General features: G+C 44.9%; 1 protein-coding gene across 1 annotated transcript in view; it reads left to right on the top strand.

The window, feature by feature from the left end:
• Positions 1 to 971: 971 nt before the first annotated feature.
• FSD2 (fibronectin type III and SPRY domain containing 2) overlaps positions 972 to 21736 on the top strand; it is a 30650-nt gene continuing 9885 nt past the window's right edge. The window contains exons 1-8 of the mRNA XM_010360833.2: positions 972 to 1691; positions 2159 to 2254; positions 6033 to 6263; positions 8099 to 8121; positions 9521 to 9642; positions 16431 to 16586; positions 18748 to 18882; positions 19635 to 19785. Coding sequence (XP_010359135.2) covers positions 1119 to 1691; positions 2159 to 2254; positions 6033 to 6263; positions 8099 to 8121; positions 9521 to 9642; positions 16431 to 16586; positions 18748 to 18882; positions 19635 to 19785 — 1487 coding nt within the window. The 5' untranslated portion in view covers positions 972 to 1118. The remainder of the gene's footprint in view (positions 1692 to 2158; positions 2255 to 6032; positions 6264 to 8098; positions 8122 to 9520; positions 9643 to 16430; positions 16587 to 18747; positions 18883 to 19634; positions 19786 to 21736) is intronic.

Raw genomic sequence — 21736 nt, 5'->3', positions numbered from 1 at the left:
AGTGATCCTCCCACCTCAGCCTCCCAAGTAGCTGGGACGACAGGTGCACACCACTATGCCTGGCTTTTTTTTTTTTTTTTTTTTGTATTTTTGGTAGAGACAGGGTCTTGCCATATTGTCCAGGATGATCTCGAACTCTTGAGCTCAAGCAATCCATTCGCCTCAGCCTCCCAAAGTACTGGGATTACAGGCATGAGCCACCATACCAGGCCTGTTCTGTTACTTTTAAGTACAGTTTTTTTTTTCAAATGTTTTTGTGCAGGTGCTATCATATACAAAAGTAATTGTTTTGTGAATTGTCTGTGCACATTCATCTATTAAGATGCCACCTTTTCAATTAATTAATACAATTTCAAAATAATAGACTGGGCGCAGTGGTTCATGCCTGTAATCCCAGGACTTTGGGAGGCTGAGGTGGGTGGATAACCTGAGGTCGGGAGTTCCAACATGGTGAAAACCCATCTCTACCAAAAATACAAAAGTTAGCTGGGTGTGGTGGCACATACCTGTAATCCCAGCTACTTGGGAGGTTGAGGCACAAGAATTGCTTGCACCCCGGAGGCAGAGGCTGCAGTCAGCCGAGATCACGCCACTGCACTCCAGCCTGTGCGACGGAGTGAGACTCCATCTCAAAAATAAATTAATAACAATAATAATAATAATAATAATTGCCTGACATGCTTCCCATTATTTTGCCTTTTAAGTTTTTTTTTTTAATGTATAAGAAGGGAAGTATTTTGTCGGACATACCTATTAGACATTTGTTTTGTAATTTCTTTTGTCTCTTTTAACCTTAAAAAGCCCATCCTCCCATAGAAAACAAATTTTTTTTACAGATGGTTCAAAGTGAAACCATGACTGAGCTACACAGATAATTTTTTAAAGTTTTGTATGAGTACAGCCCAATCTAATGATCATCTGCTGCAATGCCCTTCTCCAGAACTGATCTTCCTCCTCCTTTTGTGTTCCAGGGCCCAGATATTCACTATTAAGTGTCCAGGAAGGATCTTTCTTATATAAAGGTGCTTCTGAGGACTTCCAGAGTTACAGTAGAGGAGGAATCGGGGCAGGAATTGGGGCTGGACAGGTCTACTCCCAAGGATTTCCACTTTTACCACATGGACCTGCATGACTCTGAAGACAGACTGCAGCTCTTTCCAGAAGAGAATACTAGGATGAAGAAAGAAGTAGTCCAAGCTGAAATGGCCAATGAGTCAAGAGGAGCAGGGGATGGTAAGGCTCAAAGAGACCTTCAAGAGGAAGTGGATGAACTTGTCCACTTATATGGACTTGAAGATGATCATGAATTAGGGGATGAGTTTGTTGATGAACACATGCCCAGAACAGCGGTTTCAGAATATCCTCCTTATGTGATGAAGAGGAGAGACCCAGCCAGGGAGCAGAGAGACTGGAGACTTAGTGGAGAGACAGCGGAGGCCGAGGACCTGGGCTTCGGAGGGTGGGGCTCAGCAGGCCAGTGCCAGGACTTGCGGGAAGCCTATAGGTACACACACGGCCGTGCCAGCGAGGAGTATGAATGCTATGTCATCCCCGAGGAAGAGGATGAAGAAGAAGCTGCTGATGTCTTCTGTGTCACTTGTAAGACTCCAATAAGAGCTTTTCAGAAGGTTTTTGATGAACATAAGGAGCATGAAGTGATCCCACTCAGTGAAGCACTGGAAAGTGCCAAGGTAAATAAGTCTCCTTGGTTCTTCTCTGTCTTGACATTGCTTTGGTATCTCAAGTACATATGCAGGGAATACATCTAAAATGCCTTCTAGGGCCGGGCACGGTGGCTCAAGCCTGTAATCCCAACACTTTGGGAGGCCAAGATGGGCGGATCACGAGGTCAGGAGATCGAGACCATCCTGGCTAACACGGTGAAACCCCGTCTCTACTAAAAAATACAAAAAACTAGCCGGGCGAGGTGGCGGGCACCTGTAGTCCCAGCTACTCGGGAGGCTGAGGCAGGAGAATGGCGTAAACCCAGGAGGCGGAGCTTTCAGTGAGCTGAGATCCGGCCACTGCACTCCAGCCTGGGCGACAGAGTGAGACTCCGTCTCAAAAAAATAAATAAATAAAATAAAATAAAATGCCTTCTACAAGAGCGAGAGAAGATATAACATTAATACCTTCTTTGTGATCCTCTGTTGGACAGGATGAAATTCACAAAAACATGTACAAATTGGAAAAGCAGATAATCGAGATGGAAAACTTTGCAAATCACTTGGAAGAGGTTTTCATCACTGTGGAGGTAAGACCATACTTGAAGACCTCATCAGACTAACATTGCTTCCATCAATGGCTAGGTCAAGCAGCTGTTTCTGGTATGAGCTAGATAATCTGTTTTCTTAGAATGTGAGGGGTCACCAGTGCACCTCTCCCCTCCCTTCTTTCCCTGACCTCCCATAGCACCCAGGCATGGATGTCATGGAACCGATTACCTGTCAGCATTCCCTACTGAACTATAAGCTCTTGGTGTGAAAGCTGGGTCGTCTGTCTCAATATCCCTAGTCCTACTACATGGTATATTTCAGAGCAGGCATTTCATACATGTTTGTTGCATTAGTAAATAAGGTAGAAATTTCCCAATCACAATCCCTCTCCTTCACTTGTTCATTTCCCCTTTACCCAAATCACCAATTGTATGTGATTTAGACCCTTATTTGAATTCTTTTTTTAATGTATACTGTTTTCATTATTCAACTTGATAGACCCTTATTCTAACAAAGATGACTTCACGGTGGCATCATCCAGTGAAGTCCCTCATTTGAGCCCAGGTGGTGAAGAGGGGACATCTTTAATTTTGCCCTTGTGTTTTGGGCTGTTTTTCTTTTTATTTGTTTTGGACCTCTTTTTTGGGGTAGAAGGTCTTACTGAGAATCCCTGGGTTGCTGTCTGGTGCTTTGGCTGAGAAACCAGAAACAGTGGAGTTCCATGTTGCTTCCTTGGTTTTGGGAGTTTTTAATTTTAGGCTTTTGGGGGTACCTATAATGTTGACTATATAAAGTCAGGTGTAGACTGTGAAACACTTTTTTATTTTTTTTTTTTTTTTTTTTTTTTTTTTTTTTTTTTTTTTGAGACGGAGTCTCGCTCTGTCGCCTGGACTGGAGTGCAGTGGCCGGATCTCAGCTCACTGCAAGCTCCGCCTCCCGGGTTTGCACCATTCTCCTGCCTCAGCCTCCCGAGTAGCTGGGACTACAGGCGCCCGCCACCTCGCCCAGCTAGTTTTTTGTATTTTTTAATGGAGACGGGGTTTCACCATGTTAGCCAGGATGGTCTCAATCTCCTGACCTTGTGATCCGCCCGTCTCGGCCTCCCAAAGTGCTGGGATTACAGGCTTGAGCCACCGCGCCCGGCCTTTTTTATTGTTCTAAGAGGCAAAATACCCACTTCTGCCAACGATTGCTACTCAAACAAATGAATATTTTTAGCTCTGCATGCATTTAAAAAATAAATTTATGGCTGGACGCAGTGGCTCATGCCTGTAATCCCAGAGCTTTAGGAGGTCAAGGTGGGCAGATCACCTGAGGTTAGGAGTTCGACCAGCCTGGCCAACATGGTGAAACCCCATCTCTACTACTAATAAAAAATTAGCTGGGCGTGGTGGCATGTGCCTGTAGTCCCAGCTACTTGGGAGGCTGAGGCAGGAGAATTGCTGGAACCTGGGAGGTGGAAGTTGCAGTGAGCCTAGATCACACCACTGCACTCCAGCCTGGGCAACAGAGCGAGACTCCATCTCAAATAAATAAATAAATAAATAAATAAATAAATAAATAAATAAATTTGTGTATTGCCTTTGTCTAGTTAGCAATTTCCAGACTTTCCTGAGAGATCAGTAAAAGCTTAGAATTCTAGGATTGAAAAGGAGTTTCCATCCTTTGACAGCCCCTCTCCCTCCCAATCTTGACATGAGTGAGGATGTGAGCCTTGATCCAGATGTCAAGACAACTGAGATAGAAGGTGTGGCTCTGTAACTTCTGCCCACTAGTCATATTGGCCCCTAGATACACAGAATAAAACTAGTTCCTTTTTCATGGTTCAGCCTTGACAAGGCATTGCAGGATACCCATTCCATTTTTGATAAATATTCTTTTCCTCAGCTGTTATCTATTTCTCATAAGATTAAAATAAGTTTCAATGCCTGTCACCAAACATGCCACAGTCCCCTGTGTGTGACCTAGTAGATACATGGTACACCACTGTGATGCCAGAGCTCAACCCAACCTTCCAGATGAGGTCAACCAGGACTGAGGAGCTCAGGACTTGCCCTCTCTCTTCTCTTCACATGGATGCTCTACTTCTATTAATGCAGCCTCGGATGGTACCAACAGGAGGATCTCATATGAATCAACGAAGCCCCAGGCCCATTTCCCATGAAGCTAGACCTTTTCCATCCCCAATCTTACAAGGGAGGAGAGCTATTGCACTAATCCTCCATGGAAGACACAGAGAAGGGGCAAACCCTTCCACTGCCAAGCATAGGGTGGTAGTAGGAGGGGGTAAGTGCACAACATCCAAGACAAAACTTCTTACATTGGCTGGGCACACCTGTAATTTCAGCATTTTGGGAGGCCACAGTGGGCGGATCAGTTGAGGTCAGGAGTTCGAGACCAGCCTAGCCAAGATGGTGAAACCCCATCTCTACTAAAGATACCAAAAAAAAAAAAAAATTAGTTGAGCATGGGGGTGGGTGCCTGCAATCCCAGCTACTTGGGAGGCTGAGACAGGAGAATCACTTGAACCAAGGAGGCAGAGGTTGCAGTGAGCTGAGATCGCTCCACTGCACTCCAACCTGGGCAACAAAACAAGGCTCCATCAAACAAACAAACAAACAAACAAAAGCTTCTTACACGCTGCTCTGCCAGCTTACTCTCAGATCAAAGTCCCTTCATCCTCAGTGAGGACCCCATGGCCATCCTTTCATACTCAGCACTGGGAAGTTCATCGGTTGCCTTTCTCTCTCTTGCACCATTCTGAGCAAGTCCTATGCACATAGCGGGTGTTCAGTAATTACTCCCTGAATGATTGATAAGATCCTCTTCCTTGGAAATGTCCCCATCACCTCATGAGGATGACATCCATTAGAGCTTGCAGAGCTCTGGGGACAATATAAGCAATATATACTCTATTAATATTAATATTTCTCATCTACTGTGCTCCTGGATTCATATTGTCAGAACCCTCCCTTTGCCCTCCTGCAACTTCTCATCTGTAAGCAGTGCTGCCGGGTCACAACCCTTGTTCCCCCTTTGCCTTCATCTCTCCCCTAGTTGATATGATCCTCGTTGATTTAATCTTGGTGTTTGTATGATCCAAGCACAAGGGAGTGAAGAGGAGCCTCATGAGATGTTAAGAGCTCAGGAGGGAATGGTAGATGGGAATCTCTCAGGGAAAATATTCCCACATTAAGGTCCAATATCAGGCTGAATCATCACTGATAATCTCCCTGGTCACTTGTCATGGTGATATAAGGTAGTTGAAACTGGAAGTGGATTGCAAAATGATGCCAGGAGAGAAAGCAGTGCTTTTGTTTAGATTATTCCTGGGGTCTAGACAACTGTGTTCCAGCACCTTCAGCTTCCATTCCAACATCCTGACAAGAGATGAGAGGACAAAGTAGAGGAACTAAAATAGTTCTGATAGGCACACATTTTCATTGCTCTAATGACTCTAATCAGGCTGGGCGCGGTGGCTCACTCCTGTAATCCCAACACTTTGGGAGGCTGAGGCAGGCGGATCACTTGAGGTCAGGAGTTCAAGACCAACCTAGCCAATATGGTGAAACCCCATCTCTACTAAAAATACAAAAATTAGCCAGGTGTGGTGATGCACACCTGTAATCCCACCTACTCAGGAGCCTGAGGCAGGAGAGTCACTTTAACCTGGGGGGCGGAGGTTGCAATTAGCCAAGATCGCACTACTGCACTCCAGCCTGGGCACCACTGCGTGACTCTGTTTCAAAAAAAAAAAAAAAATTAATCAACACACTACATGTGCTGAAATGATGACTGAGGTCAACTGTCTTGCAGGAGAATTTTGGAAAACAAGAACAAAACTTTGAGTCACATTACAACGAGATCTTGGAAACACTTGCTCAAAAATATGAGGAAAAAATACAAGCTCTAGGGGAGAAAAAGAAAGAGAAGCTGGAAGCCTTATATGGACAACTGGTCAGCTGTGGAGAAAACCTAGATACCTGCAAAGAACTGATGGAAACAATAGAAGAGATGTGTCACGAGGAGAAGGTGGATTTCATAAAGGTCAGTAATGAAACGAAATGAAATAATGAACATAAAGGAAAGAGATGGAATGATAAACGGAAACGACAGTTATGGCTGAGGTAAGCTTGGTTGTCCTCTTTCCTTCTGGAGGCATTGGAATCGACTTTTATGGCCAGCATCCATTTGATTCCATTGGATGATCATGATGGGGAGGCTGTGGCCCAGTCTCTCTGCATGGCTTCCACATGAGTGGCCAGGCAGACTCACAGCAGCGGACTCTCTCCCTCCCCCAGTGCGGAGGCAGCACCAGTCTTTGTTCCTCTTTTCTAGTCACCCAGATACTTGTCCCCTCATCCTGGAGCTGAGCTGAGCAAAAACCGTGCTCTAAGAGTTTTCTGGCCACCTCAGATGGCCTCTTGGAGCTCTGGGGAGAAAGTTGTCAAGGCTCAAAAGGCACCTTAAATTTCCCAGTTACAAATGTAGCAATTAAAAATCTTACTTCACAAACTCAGACATGCAAAAAAAAAAAAAATCCATTTCCTAATTTTCTTGAAGTCAAATTAAATCTTACCCAACCCTCTACATGGCTGGGCTGTGGGAATTTCAATTTCAGTCAGAGCCGGGGTCCCCTTTCTTCACAAGGTGCCACAGGAGTAGGAGGAAGATTTGGTGTTCAGGGTGTGGGGGAGGGGCCTTCCGCCTCCAGTGCTTCCTGGTTGCTAAGTATGGCCCCCACATTGTCCAAGCATACAGTTGCTCCTCAAAGCCCAACCATGCCTCCTTCCCGCTGTGCTAGGGGTGAGGGACCAGTGAATGAAGCTGGAGAGCAATTTGGCAGGCACTGCAAGAAACATCAATGCTCATTGGGCCCACCATATGCAGAACGTGGAGAAAGTGATAAACATGAAGGTGGGTTTCTCACTGTTATGTATGATGGTGAAAAATTGGAAACAACAAAACATTCAACAATAGAAGAACCTTAAGTAAATGATGGCATTTCCATTCATTAACTGTTCACAATTAACTGTTATACAAGTGTTCAAGTCGATGGCCCAAAAGACCATTTATAACATGGAAAGTGCTTACATAGTGTGGATTGTTTGTTGTTGGTTTTTCTTTTGAGACAGGGTCTTGCTCTGCTGCTTGGGCTGGAGGACAGTGGTGCGATCATAGCTCAATGCAACCTTGAACTCCTGGGCTCAGATGATCCTCCTGCCTCAGCCTCCCAAGGAGCTGGGACCACAGGCACATGACAATGTTAATGCGGAAAAGCAGTACTGTGGTATGGAAGAAAATGCACAGAAATAAGGGTGGTTTTGTTAGGGTATGGGATACAGCTGGGCTTTTTAACTTTTTCCTAATTTCCAAGTTTTCGTCTATGTTTATGTTATTATATGTTATGTATAGTTATATCAATTGTTATATAACTATCCTATATATGTAAGATGTAACAATATGTATTATTAAATATATAGTTATATCTATCTACGTATTTATAACAATATGTTGGTAAAAGAAACTTATTTCCAGCCAGGCGTGGTGGCTGACACCTGTAATCCTAGCACTTTGGGAGGCCGAGTTGGGCAAATCACAAGATCAGGAGTTCGAGACCAGCCTGGCCAATATGGCAAAACCCTGTCTCTACTAAAATACAAAAATTAGCTGAGTGTGGTGGTGCGTGCCTGTAATCTCAGCTACTTGGGAGGCTGAGGCAGGAGAATCCCTTGAATCTGGGAGGTGGAGGATGCAGTGAGCCGAGATTGCGCCATTGCACTCCAGCCTAGGCGACAGAGCGAGACTCCATTTTAAAAAGAAAAAGAAAAAAGAAATGTATTTCCAAAATCAACTTAATATTTTCTCCTTTTCCTTTTTAGGATGCAGTGGCTATGGCTGACAGGTAATACATTTGTTCTAATATGTATTTCTTTTTTCTACTTTTTTCAACTTTAGATATCCAAATAGACTCAGTTCCATTTGGTTATATGGTTCCAGTTTCAGTTTTTGTGTCAATCCTGGCTTTGGACTGATGGTGTGTGGTCGCTAGGAGTATCTAGTATTGCCAATTAGCACTGGCTTTGGACTGATGGTATGTGGTCGCTAGGAGTATCTAGTATTGAATCTCAGGATCTCAGGACTAGCAGGGAGCGTGTATGGTGAGGCTCAGTCAACAAGCCTATGGGCATCTCTCCTCCACAAGCCCCTCATTTCACCAGGAAGAACTGAGATCTGTGGAGTACCCCCACATCCCCTTGCTATGCCTGGACCCAGACTATCCAGTTGCAGAAAGCATGCACATTTTAGAGTCAGACAGATAGGAGTTCAAATCCTGCTACCTTCATGACCTTGGGCAAATCCAATCAGTCCAGGAGCTACCTTATCTACAAATGAGGATAGCTTTGTGAGAATCAAATAAAATAAATGTCCATAAAGCAACATGAACACAGAAGTTTCATAATGTAAGGGTTAAGTGCAGTGATTTTTGCAAAGATGGAACTGGTTTCAATTTTTTTTTTTTTTTTTCTTGAGACAGAGTTTTGTTCTTGTTGCCCAGGCTGGAGTGCAATGGCGCGGTCTCAGCTCACTGCAACCTCTGCCTCCCGGGTGCAAGTGATTCTCCTGCCTCAGCCTCCCAACTAGCTGGGATTACAGGTGTCCCCACCATCCTGGCTAATTTTTTTGTATTTTTAGTAGAGATGGAGTTTCATCATGTTGGCCAGGCTGGTCTCGAACTTCTGACCTCAGGTGCTCTGCCTGCCTTGGCCTCCCAAAGTGCTGGGATTACAGGTGTGAGCCACCGTGCCTGGCCCTGGTTTCACATTCTGCCTGTGCCATTTACAAACCTTGTGACTGCCAGGAAGCAGATACAAGGAGACCCAGAGTCCCATGAGCAGCAACTTGAGGGCACCTGACCATGTGGAGAAGCCCGGGGAGTCTGGACCCTCGGTACATCTTGGGCCTGGAGTGACTTGAGAGTGGGAACTCCCAGGTTAGCACCTAAGAGATCTTCCAGAGGGTGTGGTTCTGGATCTTGTTGGCAGATCGCCCCTACCAACCCTCTGACATGGCCTTACTCTTTCTCCTCTCCCTCAAAGGCACAAACCAATCCCACCCATCCCCAGTGATGACCCCAGGTCAATCTCCAAAAAAAATGGTAGATGGCAGCCAGCAGCTGTTTGTAACTAAATGAAAGTTCAGCAAAGAGCCCCTCTTCATTTATGACAGTGACTCAGCACTATAGATATACACTAAGGAGAATGCCCCTCCATTCTAGTCAGCGTGTCTTTTTATACCAACAGACTCGGGAAATTCCTGAAAGCAAAAACAGACGTGGAAATCTCTGCACAGCCTGAGTTTGAAGACCAGACCTTGGATTTCTCTGATGTGGAGCAGCTGATGGGCTCCATTAACACCATTCCAGGTGCTCACCTGTGTGTGTACTTCATGGCAAGCTCAGACTACCCAGAGCTTTTTTCTTTCTTGTGATGAGAACACTTAACATGAGATCTATCCTCTTAACAAATTTTAAAGTGTACAATACAATATTGTTAAGTACAGGTACTGTGTTGTACAGCACACCTCTAGAACTTACTCATCTTGCATAACTAATCTTTGTATCCATTGAGCAACAATTCCCCATTTCCCCTTCCCCCAAGCCCCTGGCAACCACGATTCCGTTCTCTGCTTCTAAGAGTTTGACTGTTTTATATACCGCATGTAAGTGGAATCATGGAGTATCTGTCCTTCTGTGACTGGCTGATGTCACTTAGCATAATGTCCTCAGGGTTCATCCATGTTGTCACAAATGGCAAAACTTCCTTCTTTGTTAAGCCTGAATAATATTCCATATGTATACACACACACACTTTTTAAAATCTATCCATCTATTGATGGACATTGAGGTTGTTTCCATGTCTTGGTTATTGTGAATAACGAATGCTGCAATGAACGTGGAACACAGGTATCTTTGAGATCTTTATTTCAGTTCTGGTGAATACATACCCAGAAGTGGTATTACTAGATCATATAGTAGTTCTGATATATATAAATATTTTCAGAGACAGGGTATTGCTATGTTGCCCAGACTGGCCTCAAATTCCTGGGCTCACATGATCTTCCCACCTCAGCCTCCTGAGTAGTTAGGACTACAGGTACACACCACCGCAACCAAATTATTTTTAATTTTTTGTGGAACCACCATACTGTTTTCCATTGTGGCTGCATGATTTTATATTCACACCAACAGTATATAAGGGTTCCAGTTCTCCACGGTCTCACCATTTGTTACCTTTCACTTTTTCTTTTTAATTGAGACAGAGTCTTGCTCTGTCGCCCAAGTTGCAGTACAGTGGCATGATCTTGGCTCACTAAAACCTCTGCCTCCCGGGTTCAGGTGATTCTCCAGCCTCAGCCTCCTGAGTAGCTGGGATTATAGGTACCCGCCATCATGCCCCGCTAATTTTTTGTATTTTTAGTAGAGATGGGGTTTCACCATGTTGGCCAGGCTGGTCTTGAACTCCTGACCTCAAATGATCCGACCACCTTAGCTTCCCAAAGTGCTGGGATTACAGGCCTGAGCCACCACGCTCAGCCTCCTTTTACTTTTTGACAATATCATCCTAACAGGTATGAGGTGATATCTTGTTGTGGTTTTGATATGCATTTCCCTGATGACTAGAGATATTGAGTACTCTTTCATATACAAGGTGGCTATTTATATGTCTTCTTTGGGGAAATATCTATTTAAGTCCTTTGCCCATTTTTTAATTGGTTTGTTTTTTTGCTATTTAATTGTAGAAGATTCTTATTTTTTTTGTATACTAGTCTCTTATCAGATAAATAATTTGCAAATATTTTCTTCTATTCTGTACGTTGTTTCTTCACTCTGTTAATGGTTTATCTTGCTATGCAAAAGCTATTTTAGTATGATATAGTGCCATTTACCTATTTTTTATTTTGTTGCTTGTGCTTTTGGTGTCAAATCCAAGAAATCATTGCCAAGACCAATGTCAAGAAGCTATTCACCTGTATTTTCTTTAAGGAGTTTTACAGTTTCAGGGTTTTACATTTAAGTCTTTAATAATCTATTTTGAGTTTACTTTTGTTCTGATGTAAGATAGGGATCAAATTTCATTCTTTTGCATGTGGATATAGTTTTCCAAATGCCATTTGTTGAAGACACTATCCTTTCCCCATTGTGTGCTCTTGTCACCCTTAGCAAAGATCATTTGGATGGGTTTATTACTGGGCTCTCGATTCTGTTTCATTGGTCTATGTGTCTGTCCTTATGCGTGTACCATACTGTCTCAATTACTGTAGCTTTGTAATATATTTTGAAATCAGAATTTGTGATGCCTCTAGCTTTGTCTTTACCAAGATGGCTTTAGCTACTTGGGTTATTTTGTGGTTCCATATGAATTTGGGGATTTTTTTTTTATTTCTGTAAAAACTGCTGTTGGGGCCGGGTGTGGTGGCTCATGCCTATAATCCCAGCACTTTGGGAGGCCGAGGTGGGCAGATCACGACATCAGGAGATCAAGACCATCCCAGCTAACACGGTGAAACCCTGACTCTACTAAAAATAGAAAAAATTAGCCGGGCGTGGTGGCGGGTGCCTGTAGTCCCAGCTAGTCAGGAGGCTGAGGCAGGAGAACCTGGGAGGTGGAGCTTGCAGTGAGCTGAGATCGCGCCACTGCACTCCACCCTGGGCAAGAGCGAGACTCCGTCTCAAAAAAAAAAAACAGAAACAGAAACAAAAAAACTGCTGTTGGGATTTTGATAAGGATTGCCTTGAATCTGTATATCATTTGGCATAATATGGACATTTTAACAATCTTAATTCTTCCAATCTATGAATGCAGGATACCTTTCCCTTTTTTGTGTGTCTGCTTCAATTTCTTTCATCAGTGTTTTATAGTTTTCAGTATACAAGTCTTTTTTTTTTAGACAGAGTCTCACTCTGCTCCAGGCTAGATCACATGTTAGGCCACAAAACAAGCCTTAACAAATGTAAGAAGAATGAAATTGTATCAAGTATCTTTTATTGTTATTATCATTACTATTTTCAGATAGGGTTTTGCTCTGTTGCCCAGCCTGGGGTACAGTGGTGTGATTGTGGCTCACTGCAAACTCCAACTCCTGGGCTCAAGAAATCCTCCCGCCTCAGCCTCCCAAGTAGCTAGGACTATAGGTCCATGCCACCATACCCAGCCAATGTGTTCAATTTTTTGTAGAGGTGAGTTCTCACTATGTTGCCCAGGCTGTTCTTGAACTCCTGGTGTCAAGTAATCCTCCAACCTCAGCCTCCCAATGTGCTGGGATTACAGGCCTGAGTCACTCTGCCTGGCCTTAAGTATCTTTTATGACCACATGGTATGAAACTAGAAATCAATAACAAGAAAAAATTGGAAAATTCACAGATATGTGGAAATTACACAACACATTCCTGAGCAATCAATGGGCCAAAGAAGAAATCAAAAGGGAATTTTAAAAATCTTGAGATAAATGAAAATGAAACACAACATACCAAAACTTATGTGACGCAGCAAAAGAAATACTACAAAGGAAATTTATAGCAATAAGCACCTACATTAAGAAAGATCTCAAATAAACAACCTAACTTTACACCTCTAGGAACAAGAAAAAGAACAAGCTAAGCCCAAATTTTGCAGAAGAAAGGAAATAATAAAGATTAGAGCAAACATTATAAGAAATGTCATATATGACATCCCACAGCTAACATCATACTCAATGGTGAAAAGTTGAAATATTTTCCTCTAAGATCAGGAACAAGACAAAGATGCCCACTCTCAACACTCCAATTCAACATAGTGCTAGAAGACCTTGCCAGAGCAATTAAGCAAGAGAAAGACAGAAAGGCATCCAAATTGAAAAGGAAAAAGAGAAATTGCCTCTGTTTATAAATTATATATATATAATATATATATACACATATATATATACACACATATATACACCCACACACACACACACACATATATATATATATATATACATTTTTTTTTTTTGAGACAGAGTCTCACACTGTTGCCTGGGTTGGAGTGCAATGGTGCGATTTCAGCTCACTGCAACCTCAGCCTCCCGGGTTCAAGCGATTCTCCTGCCTCAGCCTCCTGAGTAGCTAGGATTACAGGCACCTGCCACCACGCCTGGCTAATTTTTTATATTTTTAGTAGACACGGGGTTTCACCATGTTGGCCAGGCTGGTCTCAAACTCCTGACCTCGTGATCCACCTGCCTCGACCTCCCAAAGTGCTGGAATTACAGGCGTTAGCCACCATGGCCAGCCAGATTATATGATTTTATTGTAGAAAACCCTGCAGAACCCCTGAACTTTGAGTAGGAAATGTCGATGTCTGAAAAAAATCATAAAGATTTAGAAAGAAGGCCAGCCGTGGTGGCTCACGCTTGTAATCCCAGCACTTTGGGTGGCCAAGGTGAGTGGATCATGAGGTCAGGAGATTGAGACCATCCTGGCCAACATGGTGAAACCCCATCTCTACCAAAAATACAAAAATTAGCTGGCTGTGGTGGCATGCGCCTGTAATCCCAGCTACTTGGGAGGCTGAGGCAGGAGAATGGCTTGAACCCAGGAGGCAGAGATTGCAGTGAGCCGAGATCACGCTACTGCACTCCAAACTGGTGACAGGGCGAGACTCCATCTAAAAAGGTATTTTTTCCCTCAAACTTCCTATTTTTGTCTTTATGGCTCATAAGTGAGAACAGAGGCTGACCTCTCTGAGGTTCCTCCTGGGTATCTGTGATTAGCATTGTGGCTAAGAGATGGGCTTTGGAATTCTATAGAACTCGTGAGAATCCCAGCTCTGCCACTTCCTAGCAGTGTGACTCTGGACAATTCACCTAACCTCTCTGAGTCTTGGTTTCTTCATCTGTAAAAATGGACATCATAATACCTCATAGGAATATGTCAAGAATTAAGTGAGGTAACTTATGTACAACATCTTACATGGTGCCAAGTAGCTCTTTAAAAGTATTATTGTGGGCCAGGCATGCTGGCTCACGCCTGTAATTCCAGCACTGTGGGAGGCTGAGGTGGGCAGATTGCTTGAGCCCAGGAGTTTGAGGCCAGCCTAGGCAATATAGCAAGACCCCATCTCTATAAAAAAAATCTTAAAAATTAGATTGGGGTGGCAACGTACACCTATAGCCCCAGCTACTTGGGAGACTGAGGTGGGAAGATTGCTTGAGCCCAAGAGTAAGGCTGCAGTGAGCTATGATTGCCCAACTGCACTCCAGCCTGGGTGACAGAGTGAGAACCTATCTCAAAAAAATGAAAGACAATAAAATATTATTATGATTACTTATTTATAAGGATAGTCTGTAATTCCTCTTTTTTCAACTGCTTGCTTTCCCTTTCTCACCAACACTGAACAACATGATTGTGAACAATGTTGTGTATACCATTTTAGGTTTTTCCTTGCACAGTATTTTTGTTATAAAACTTGAGTCATTCTGTTTTGTAATCTGCTGTTTGTAATATGCTCTTTTTTTAGCAAAACAATTTTGATAGATATTTTCTCACCCTGATAAATTATTTTATAATATCACTTTAGTGGCTACATACTTTAATTTGTTTATTTAATCCTCAATTGTTAGATACTGGTGTGTTTCTAACTTTTTTTTTTTTTTTTTTTTTTTACCATTGTAAACCATACTGTAATGCAAATCTTTAATCATAGATCTTGGGGACCATTCTTAGAATCACTGGGTCAAGGAGAGATTTCATGGAGCTATGATGTCCACTGGATGGTTCTTTTCCCCATCTAGGAATGGTGCTGCCCAAATAATCAGGCTTAGTCATTGGGAAGGAAAGGCACTATTGCCCAAATTCGTGCTTGAGAAGCAGAGACATTTTTCTTCACTTCCCTGTGTCCGGATCTCACATAAACCATCACCTTCCTGCTTGCATCTAGTGCTTCCTGAGGGGTTAAAAGCTCCCAGAACATCCATTTTCTTACACTGCATCTCCAGGTGAAGCTGTATTTGACAGTGTCTAGCAGGGCATCTGTTGAGCACCCTGAACTTTGTCATTGGGGATATAAGTTCTTTGTCTTCCTCCTCGCCTCTGTCACGTTATGATCTTTCAGCTCCGGACCAGAAAGCAAAGGATGAGCCAAAACTAATTCAAACTCCTTTAAGTTCAGCTGTGCTCTTACATGGGTTGATCAATTTCAACTTTTGAAACTAAGGATATGAAAAGTCTGGGATGGAGGGAGATGCTGCCATGGGAGAAGAATTATAGAAGAAAGGGCCGAGTACAAGTGGCTCACACCTGTAATCTCAGCACTTTGGGAGGCAGAGGCAGGAGTTCACTTGAGGTCAGGAGTTCAAGACCAGCCTGGCCAACATGGTGAAAACCTGTCTCTACTAAAAATACAAAAAACTAGCTGGGCATGGTGGTGTGCACCTGCAGTCCCAGCTACTCAGGAGGTTGAGGCACAAGAATCGCTTGAATCGGGATGTGGAGGCTGCAGTGAGCCAAGATTACGCCATTGCACTCCAGCCTGGGTGACAGAGCAAGACTTTGTCTCAAAGAGAGAAAAAAGAAAGAATTATGGAGGAAAAACACCACTTGTTCTTATTCTCGGTTGTGTGGGTGAGATTGTATGGGGGTGGGGAAGATAGAAGTACTCACCTACAGAGAAGAAAATAATTAGCTTAGTAGATGGACTCTAAAGAAGTTGGTTCTGAAAAGCACAACTGGGCCACCCCAGTGTTCTCTCACTAATGTGGAAGATGGTCCCTGGATGCCTCCTTTCCCCACACCATCAATGAAAGCAGAGCCTCCTTGTTGAAGGCTTCTTTCTCTCTGCTGAGGCAGCAGTGCTGTGATCCTCGTTGTCCTGCCTCTTCAAGTGCCAGAGAAGGGCCAGAGGACCCACAACCTAGAGCAGGACTCCCAGTCTATGCCTTGGTCTGAGTCCCTGCCACCAACCCCTGCTCCCTAAGCTCATCTGCACTTGTCAAAGCAAGAATAAATATACTGGTTGTGTTTTGCAGACTCATGTTTGAGAGGCTGTGTGTCCCCATCCTTGTCTACTCTGGACTTTCTCTTCCATTCTCAAAGGCTGTGGCTTCATTGGGGGATCAATGGTCATGGGAAAGGGGCCACTCTCACCCCACACCTCTATTAGAGGTTCCTCTTTTTTTTTTCTTTTCTTTTCCTAGCTCCTTCTGCTCCAGTCATAAATCCGCAGGCTCCTAACTCAGCCACAGGTTCCTCAGTCCGAGTGTGCTGGAGCTTATACTCGGACGACACCGTGGAGAGCTATCAGCTGTCCTACCAGCCAGTGCAGGACAGCTCACCTGGGAAGGACCAAACAGGTGAGGCTCTGCCAGGAACATGCTCATGTTCATGGGAACGGTTCAGGCCCCCCAGGGGCCTGGGCCCTGTCTTCCTGGCAGTTGGGATAGTGGAGACAGGATGGGTCTACACGTGCAGAGGATTGGATGCAGGCAGGTGAACAAGGCAGAAAGGGTAGCAAGGCATGATGGGGCCTGACTGGGGAGGACGGTAAGGCCAGGTGAAGGGGTCTGGAGCGTATCTACAGCCATTGGGTCAGAGCTGTCCCTGGGACCAGTCTCTGGCTGCACTGTGTACAGGAGGGACCAGGGGCGCCCCTTGTCAAGGAGGTTGGGCTAGCTGGATTCTAGCTTGTCCTGGCATCTGAGGGTCAGGCTGGTGCTCCTCTCACAGCAGCCTTGTGTTGCAGGAGAAACTGGAGGATTCATCTGCAGACCCCATGAGGCGTGAGGGGGTCTCTGCAGCCTGGAAGGGCTGCTGCTGATACCAGGTGGAGACAACTCCTGAGATGGCCCCCAGCCTCCACTCTGGGCAGCTCTTGGCCAACATCCTTTTCCCCAGAAATGGGACTGGTTGGTGTGGGGTTATAGCTGGGGTAGGGCCCCCCACACCACAATAATCAATAAGCCATTCTCTCTTAAGGAGTGAGGGTCAAACAACAGAAGAGCCCCAGCTGAGCATCTGAAGATTGCAAGGGATCAGGGCCAGCCTGACAGTGCCTGTCCTGGGCATGTGGGGTTGGAGTGGGATTGCTAGAAAGAGACTTAGAGATCTCCATTTTATAGACGAGGAAACTGAGACTCAGAGAGAAAGAAGCTGTCCGTGAGGACACAGTGAGTTATGGCAGAATGAGGATGTGAATCAGGCGTGTAGGCATCCTGCCCCAAGGTCCACTCATTGTACCAGACCATGCAGATGGAGGGCTGAGTTCCAGAAGCTAAGGATGGTGTTTCTGCCCAGGAAAGAAGGGGAATTCTTGAGAAAAGTAAGAGTAAATTTAAGCGATGATGAGGGAGGGTAAGAGTGGTCAGAATAAAGACTAAAGAGGACATGGAGTGGGTGAGGAACTTTGAAAAGGGAGGTTGGGGACTAGGAAGTCAGATGTGATTAACCCCAGCTTTTGCCACAAATCAACCCTGCCAGCACCCCTGCAGATACACAGAAGCCATTGTATTGGGGCTGTGTTGTGGCAATCTATAAAGAGCTTTCAAACTGACCATTTTGCTATAAAGGAACTGATATCTGAAGGTAAATTAGGGAGTTATCACTGCCTTTCAAGATTCTGGGGAAGTCTGGAGTTGTGTCAGTTTTTGCTGCATAACCAAACCCCCTCCCCACCCCCTACAACTTAGTGGCTTAAAATAACAAACAATTCTTCTTCTTCTTTTTTTTTCTTTTTTGAGATGGAGTCTTGCTCTGTTGCCCAGACTGGAGTGCAGTGGCACCATCTCGGCTCACTGCAACCTCCGCTTCCCGAGTTAAAGTGATTCTCCTGCCTCAGCCTCCTGAGTAGCTGGGACTACAGGCAAACACCACCACGCCCAGCTAATTTTTTGTATTTTTAGTAGAGATGAGGTCTCACTGTGTTAGCCAGGATAGTCTCGGTCTCCTGACCTTGTGATCCGCCTGCCTCAGCCTCCCAAAGTGCTGGGACTATAGGCGTGAGCTACTGCGCCCGGCCCTATTATTTAATTCTGTGGGCTGGCCAAACAGTTCTATTCTGAACCACCTTGGGTAGGGCTGGTTGGTCTAGGATGGCCTCATTTACTGTCATCTCAGATAGGATAGCCAGGAGGACTTGGGCAGCTGGGGTCTCTCTCCCTGCAGTCTCGCATCCTCCAGGAGGCTGGCTTGGGCTTGCTCACATGGTAATGGAAGCATCCCCAGCAGCAAGAGGGCAAGCCCCTGTGCACCAGCACTTCCCACACCTCTGCTTCATCGTTTGCTATTGCCTCATTGACCAAAGCTAGTCACATAGCTAAGCCCAGTTTCAAGGAATAGAGAGAAGGAAGGAAGCTCTGAATGGAAGGAGCAGCAAAGTCATGCTGCAGAGGGAGTGCATACAGAGATGGGAGGAATTTACAGCCAGTTTTGTAATCTACTACTGTGGGATTCAGCATAATGAATTTGGAGCCACTTGGCCAGTTTTTAGGGTTGAATTCTTATCTTTTTTTCCCCCAGCATTTACAGTGACCGTCAAAGAAACATATTGCTCAGTGACAAACCTTGTGCCAAATACCCAGTATGAATTTTGGGTCACAGCTCACAACAGGGCTGGCCCCAGTCCCTCCAGCGAGCATGCAGTGTACATGACAGGTAATGGGCTACTCATTTCCTATAACAGGGCTTTCAGTCAAGGGGACACAGGACTCATGGGTTTCTAGACAAGGCAGAGCCCTTGATTTCATTTGGAAGGGTAGGAAGAGCTGTATACATTTTGTTTCTTCTATTTAATACACCAAATCTACATGCCTAGTTTGACAATGACATTTTTTTCTTTTCTTTTCTTTTTTTTTTTTTGGAGATGGAGTCCCACCCAGGCTGGAGTGCAGTGGCATGATCTCTGCTCTCTCTGCTCACTACAACCTCCGTCTCCCAGGTTCAAGAGATTCTCCTGTCTCACCCTCCCGAGTAGCTGGGATTACAGGTGTCTGCCACGTCTGGCTGATTTTTTTTTTTTTTTAATTTTTTATTTTTAGCAGAGATGGTGTTTCACTATGTTGGCCAGGCTGGTCTCGAACTCCTGAACTCAAGTGATCCACCTGCCTTGGTCTCCTGAAGTGCTGGGATTACAGGCGTGAGCCACTGTGCTCAGCCGACAGTGACATTTTCTGATGGTTGGTCTCAAAATATAAAAAACTGCCACTCTCCGTCACACTGACATTTAAACCTTGCAACCATCTTCTACTCCAGAAACATCTGGAAGGGATTCCCTGGTTTGCTTTTTATTGCACTGAATCTCTTTTGTGGGAGGAAGAAGGTGGCTGTGATGTTTGTCTGTGGCTCTGAACAAAATGGCTGGAAATGAACCCAACAGTTGCTCATCTCTCCCTTTCTCCCACATTTAGCACCTTCTCCCCCCATTATAAAAACAAAAGAGATAAGGAGCTGTGAAGAGGCTGTGCTGATTTGCTGGGAGTCTGGGAACCTGAATCCTGTGGACTCATACACTGTGGAGCTGACCCAGGCTGAAAGTCCAGAGGCCTCAGGTGTAACTGAGTGAGTCATAAGGGCATTTGCTAGGCACGAGAGCCCTGACACCTGATACAGTGACATGGCTTAGGAAGTATATGGAGTCTGAAGATAAGGTTGGCATTTTTGATACACAGGAATCTCAAATTTTGGTTGCTCAGTGTTCATGAGAAGTAGTTGGAATGCTATTACTGAAGGTGAATGATGAGTGAATGAATAAGTTGGTTGAACCTCCGGTTTTGTTGTTGTTTTAGCTGAAGTAAGGTTTCCCATTCATTCATTCATTCATTCATTCAACAAGCATTGAGTGCTGGGTGGTGTCAGGTCCTGTGCAAGGCACTGGGAACTAGATGGATAAATTTCCTGCCCTAATGGGGCTGACAGTCTGGTGGGGAAATAAACAAAAGGCAAGAAAACAAACCAATGTGCAAAATATGCAGTGCTAGGAAGGAAAAAGAAATGTAATAAAACAGAGAATGGTGGTGGAGGTGAGGATCCACTTTGGATAAAGAAGATGTTTAAACTGAGACCTGAACAGATGGGAAAGACTGAGCCCCAAGAACAGTGAATGCAGGGGTGCTCCAGCGGGAGGGGGCTGCATGGACACACACCCTGGGGGCAGGAGTGAGCAGCTGGAGGAACTGAAAGACCCACTTAGCTGGAATTCAGAGAGGAGAGGGAGAAACTCATAAGCGAAAACAAAAGAGATCACAACTCAATGTACAAAGAATGTTTCATCTATCATAGAAGACTGTCTGGAAGCTCATGTTCACCCCTCATTCTCTGAGAGCTGGAGGGGTTCACAAACTGATAAGGGTTGGACTCAGTGACCACAAGGGCTCAAAGAACCTGAGTTTACAGCAGCCTATGATGGAAGAAGCATAGGTTTACCTCTGGTTTACAGAAGCTTGTGAAAGGGGATGAACCAGCCAGGCATGCCAGCACCAGCCACCAGGACCAGGGGCTCCCCTGCTGTGGAGCACAGGGTTGCACTGACCTGGAGCTGGAGAAATGAAGAGGGATTGGTGTCAACTGTTACGGAAGCAGATTTTTCTATGCTAAATGCCAGGTTTGAAACATGGCCATATGCCACCCATCCATCTGTTCCAGGTGGAATCTGCATGTCCATGGCCACATGGAGGCTGACCTTGGTAATCCACTCTGGGGATACTCAGGAGTGGGGCAGGGTGTCCAGTGGTTCTGGCCATCCTAGTGGTTCAGGTTTCCTCTGCAATTTATGCTGATACTTTAGGAGCACTTGACACCTGGGACCAACTCACAATGATGAGGTCACCAGAGGGCTGGTCAGTAACCTGAGAGATGACCTGAGAGCTGTTGCATATTCTTCCAGTACAAATCCAATCGTGGCGGCCCATTGCTGAAGAAAAGGCAAAACTCGTTCATAGGCTCTGGCCCCTTCCTGCCTCTCCAACTCCTCCCACACCAGCTCCCCTCCCTCTAAAGCTCCCACCACATTGGTCACATTTCAGTTCCTCCTACTTTTCACACTCCTTCCTGCCACAGGGCCTTGGCACATGCTTCTCCTGTGAAGGAGACTCCTCTGCCCCTTTTTCATTCAGTTACCTCTTCAGCATTCTTCAGAGCTCTGCTCAAAAGCCATCCTTCCCCCACCATTATATGCTATAGCACACTGTCAACTTGTCATGGTTGCCATCTTACATTCCTTCCAGTGATTGCCTGAAGAATGCTGCTCTTCCCATCTAGACTGTAAGCTCTATGAGGGCAGGAACTACATTTGGTTTTTCTGAGGGCCTCCCTATACAGTGCCTGGAACCTAAGGAGTTTAGTTAATATTTATTGAACGCATAAATGTGCCCCTCTGGCCCAGAGCTGCAGCCTGAAGATAACCTAGACAACCTGACCTCATCTGGGTGAAGATGTTGTATTGGTAAACGGGCCTTATCCTAAAGACTTTTCTTGCCCACTGGACTGACATGGGGTTGGCAACCGCAGCAAT

Source organism: Rhinopithecus roxellana, chromosome 5, assembly GCF_007565055.1.
Source record: "Rhinopithecus roxellana isolate Shanxi Qingling chromosome 5, ASM756505v1, whole genome shotgun sequence".
In the NCBI taxonomy this organism is placed as follows: Eukaryota; Metazoa; Chordata; class Mammalia; order Primates; family Cercopithecidae; genus Rhinopithecus; species Rhinopithecus roxellana.
Note: the sequence above shows the minus strand (reverse complement) of the source record. Positions and strands in the feature narration are given on the sequence as shown.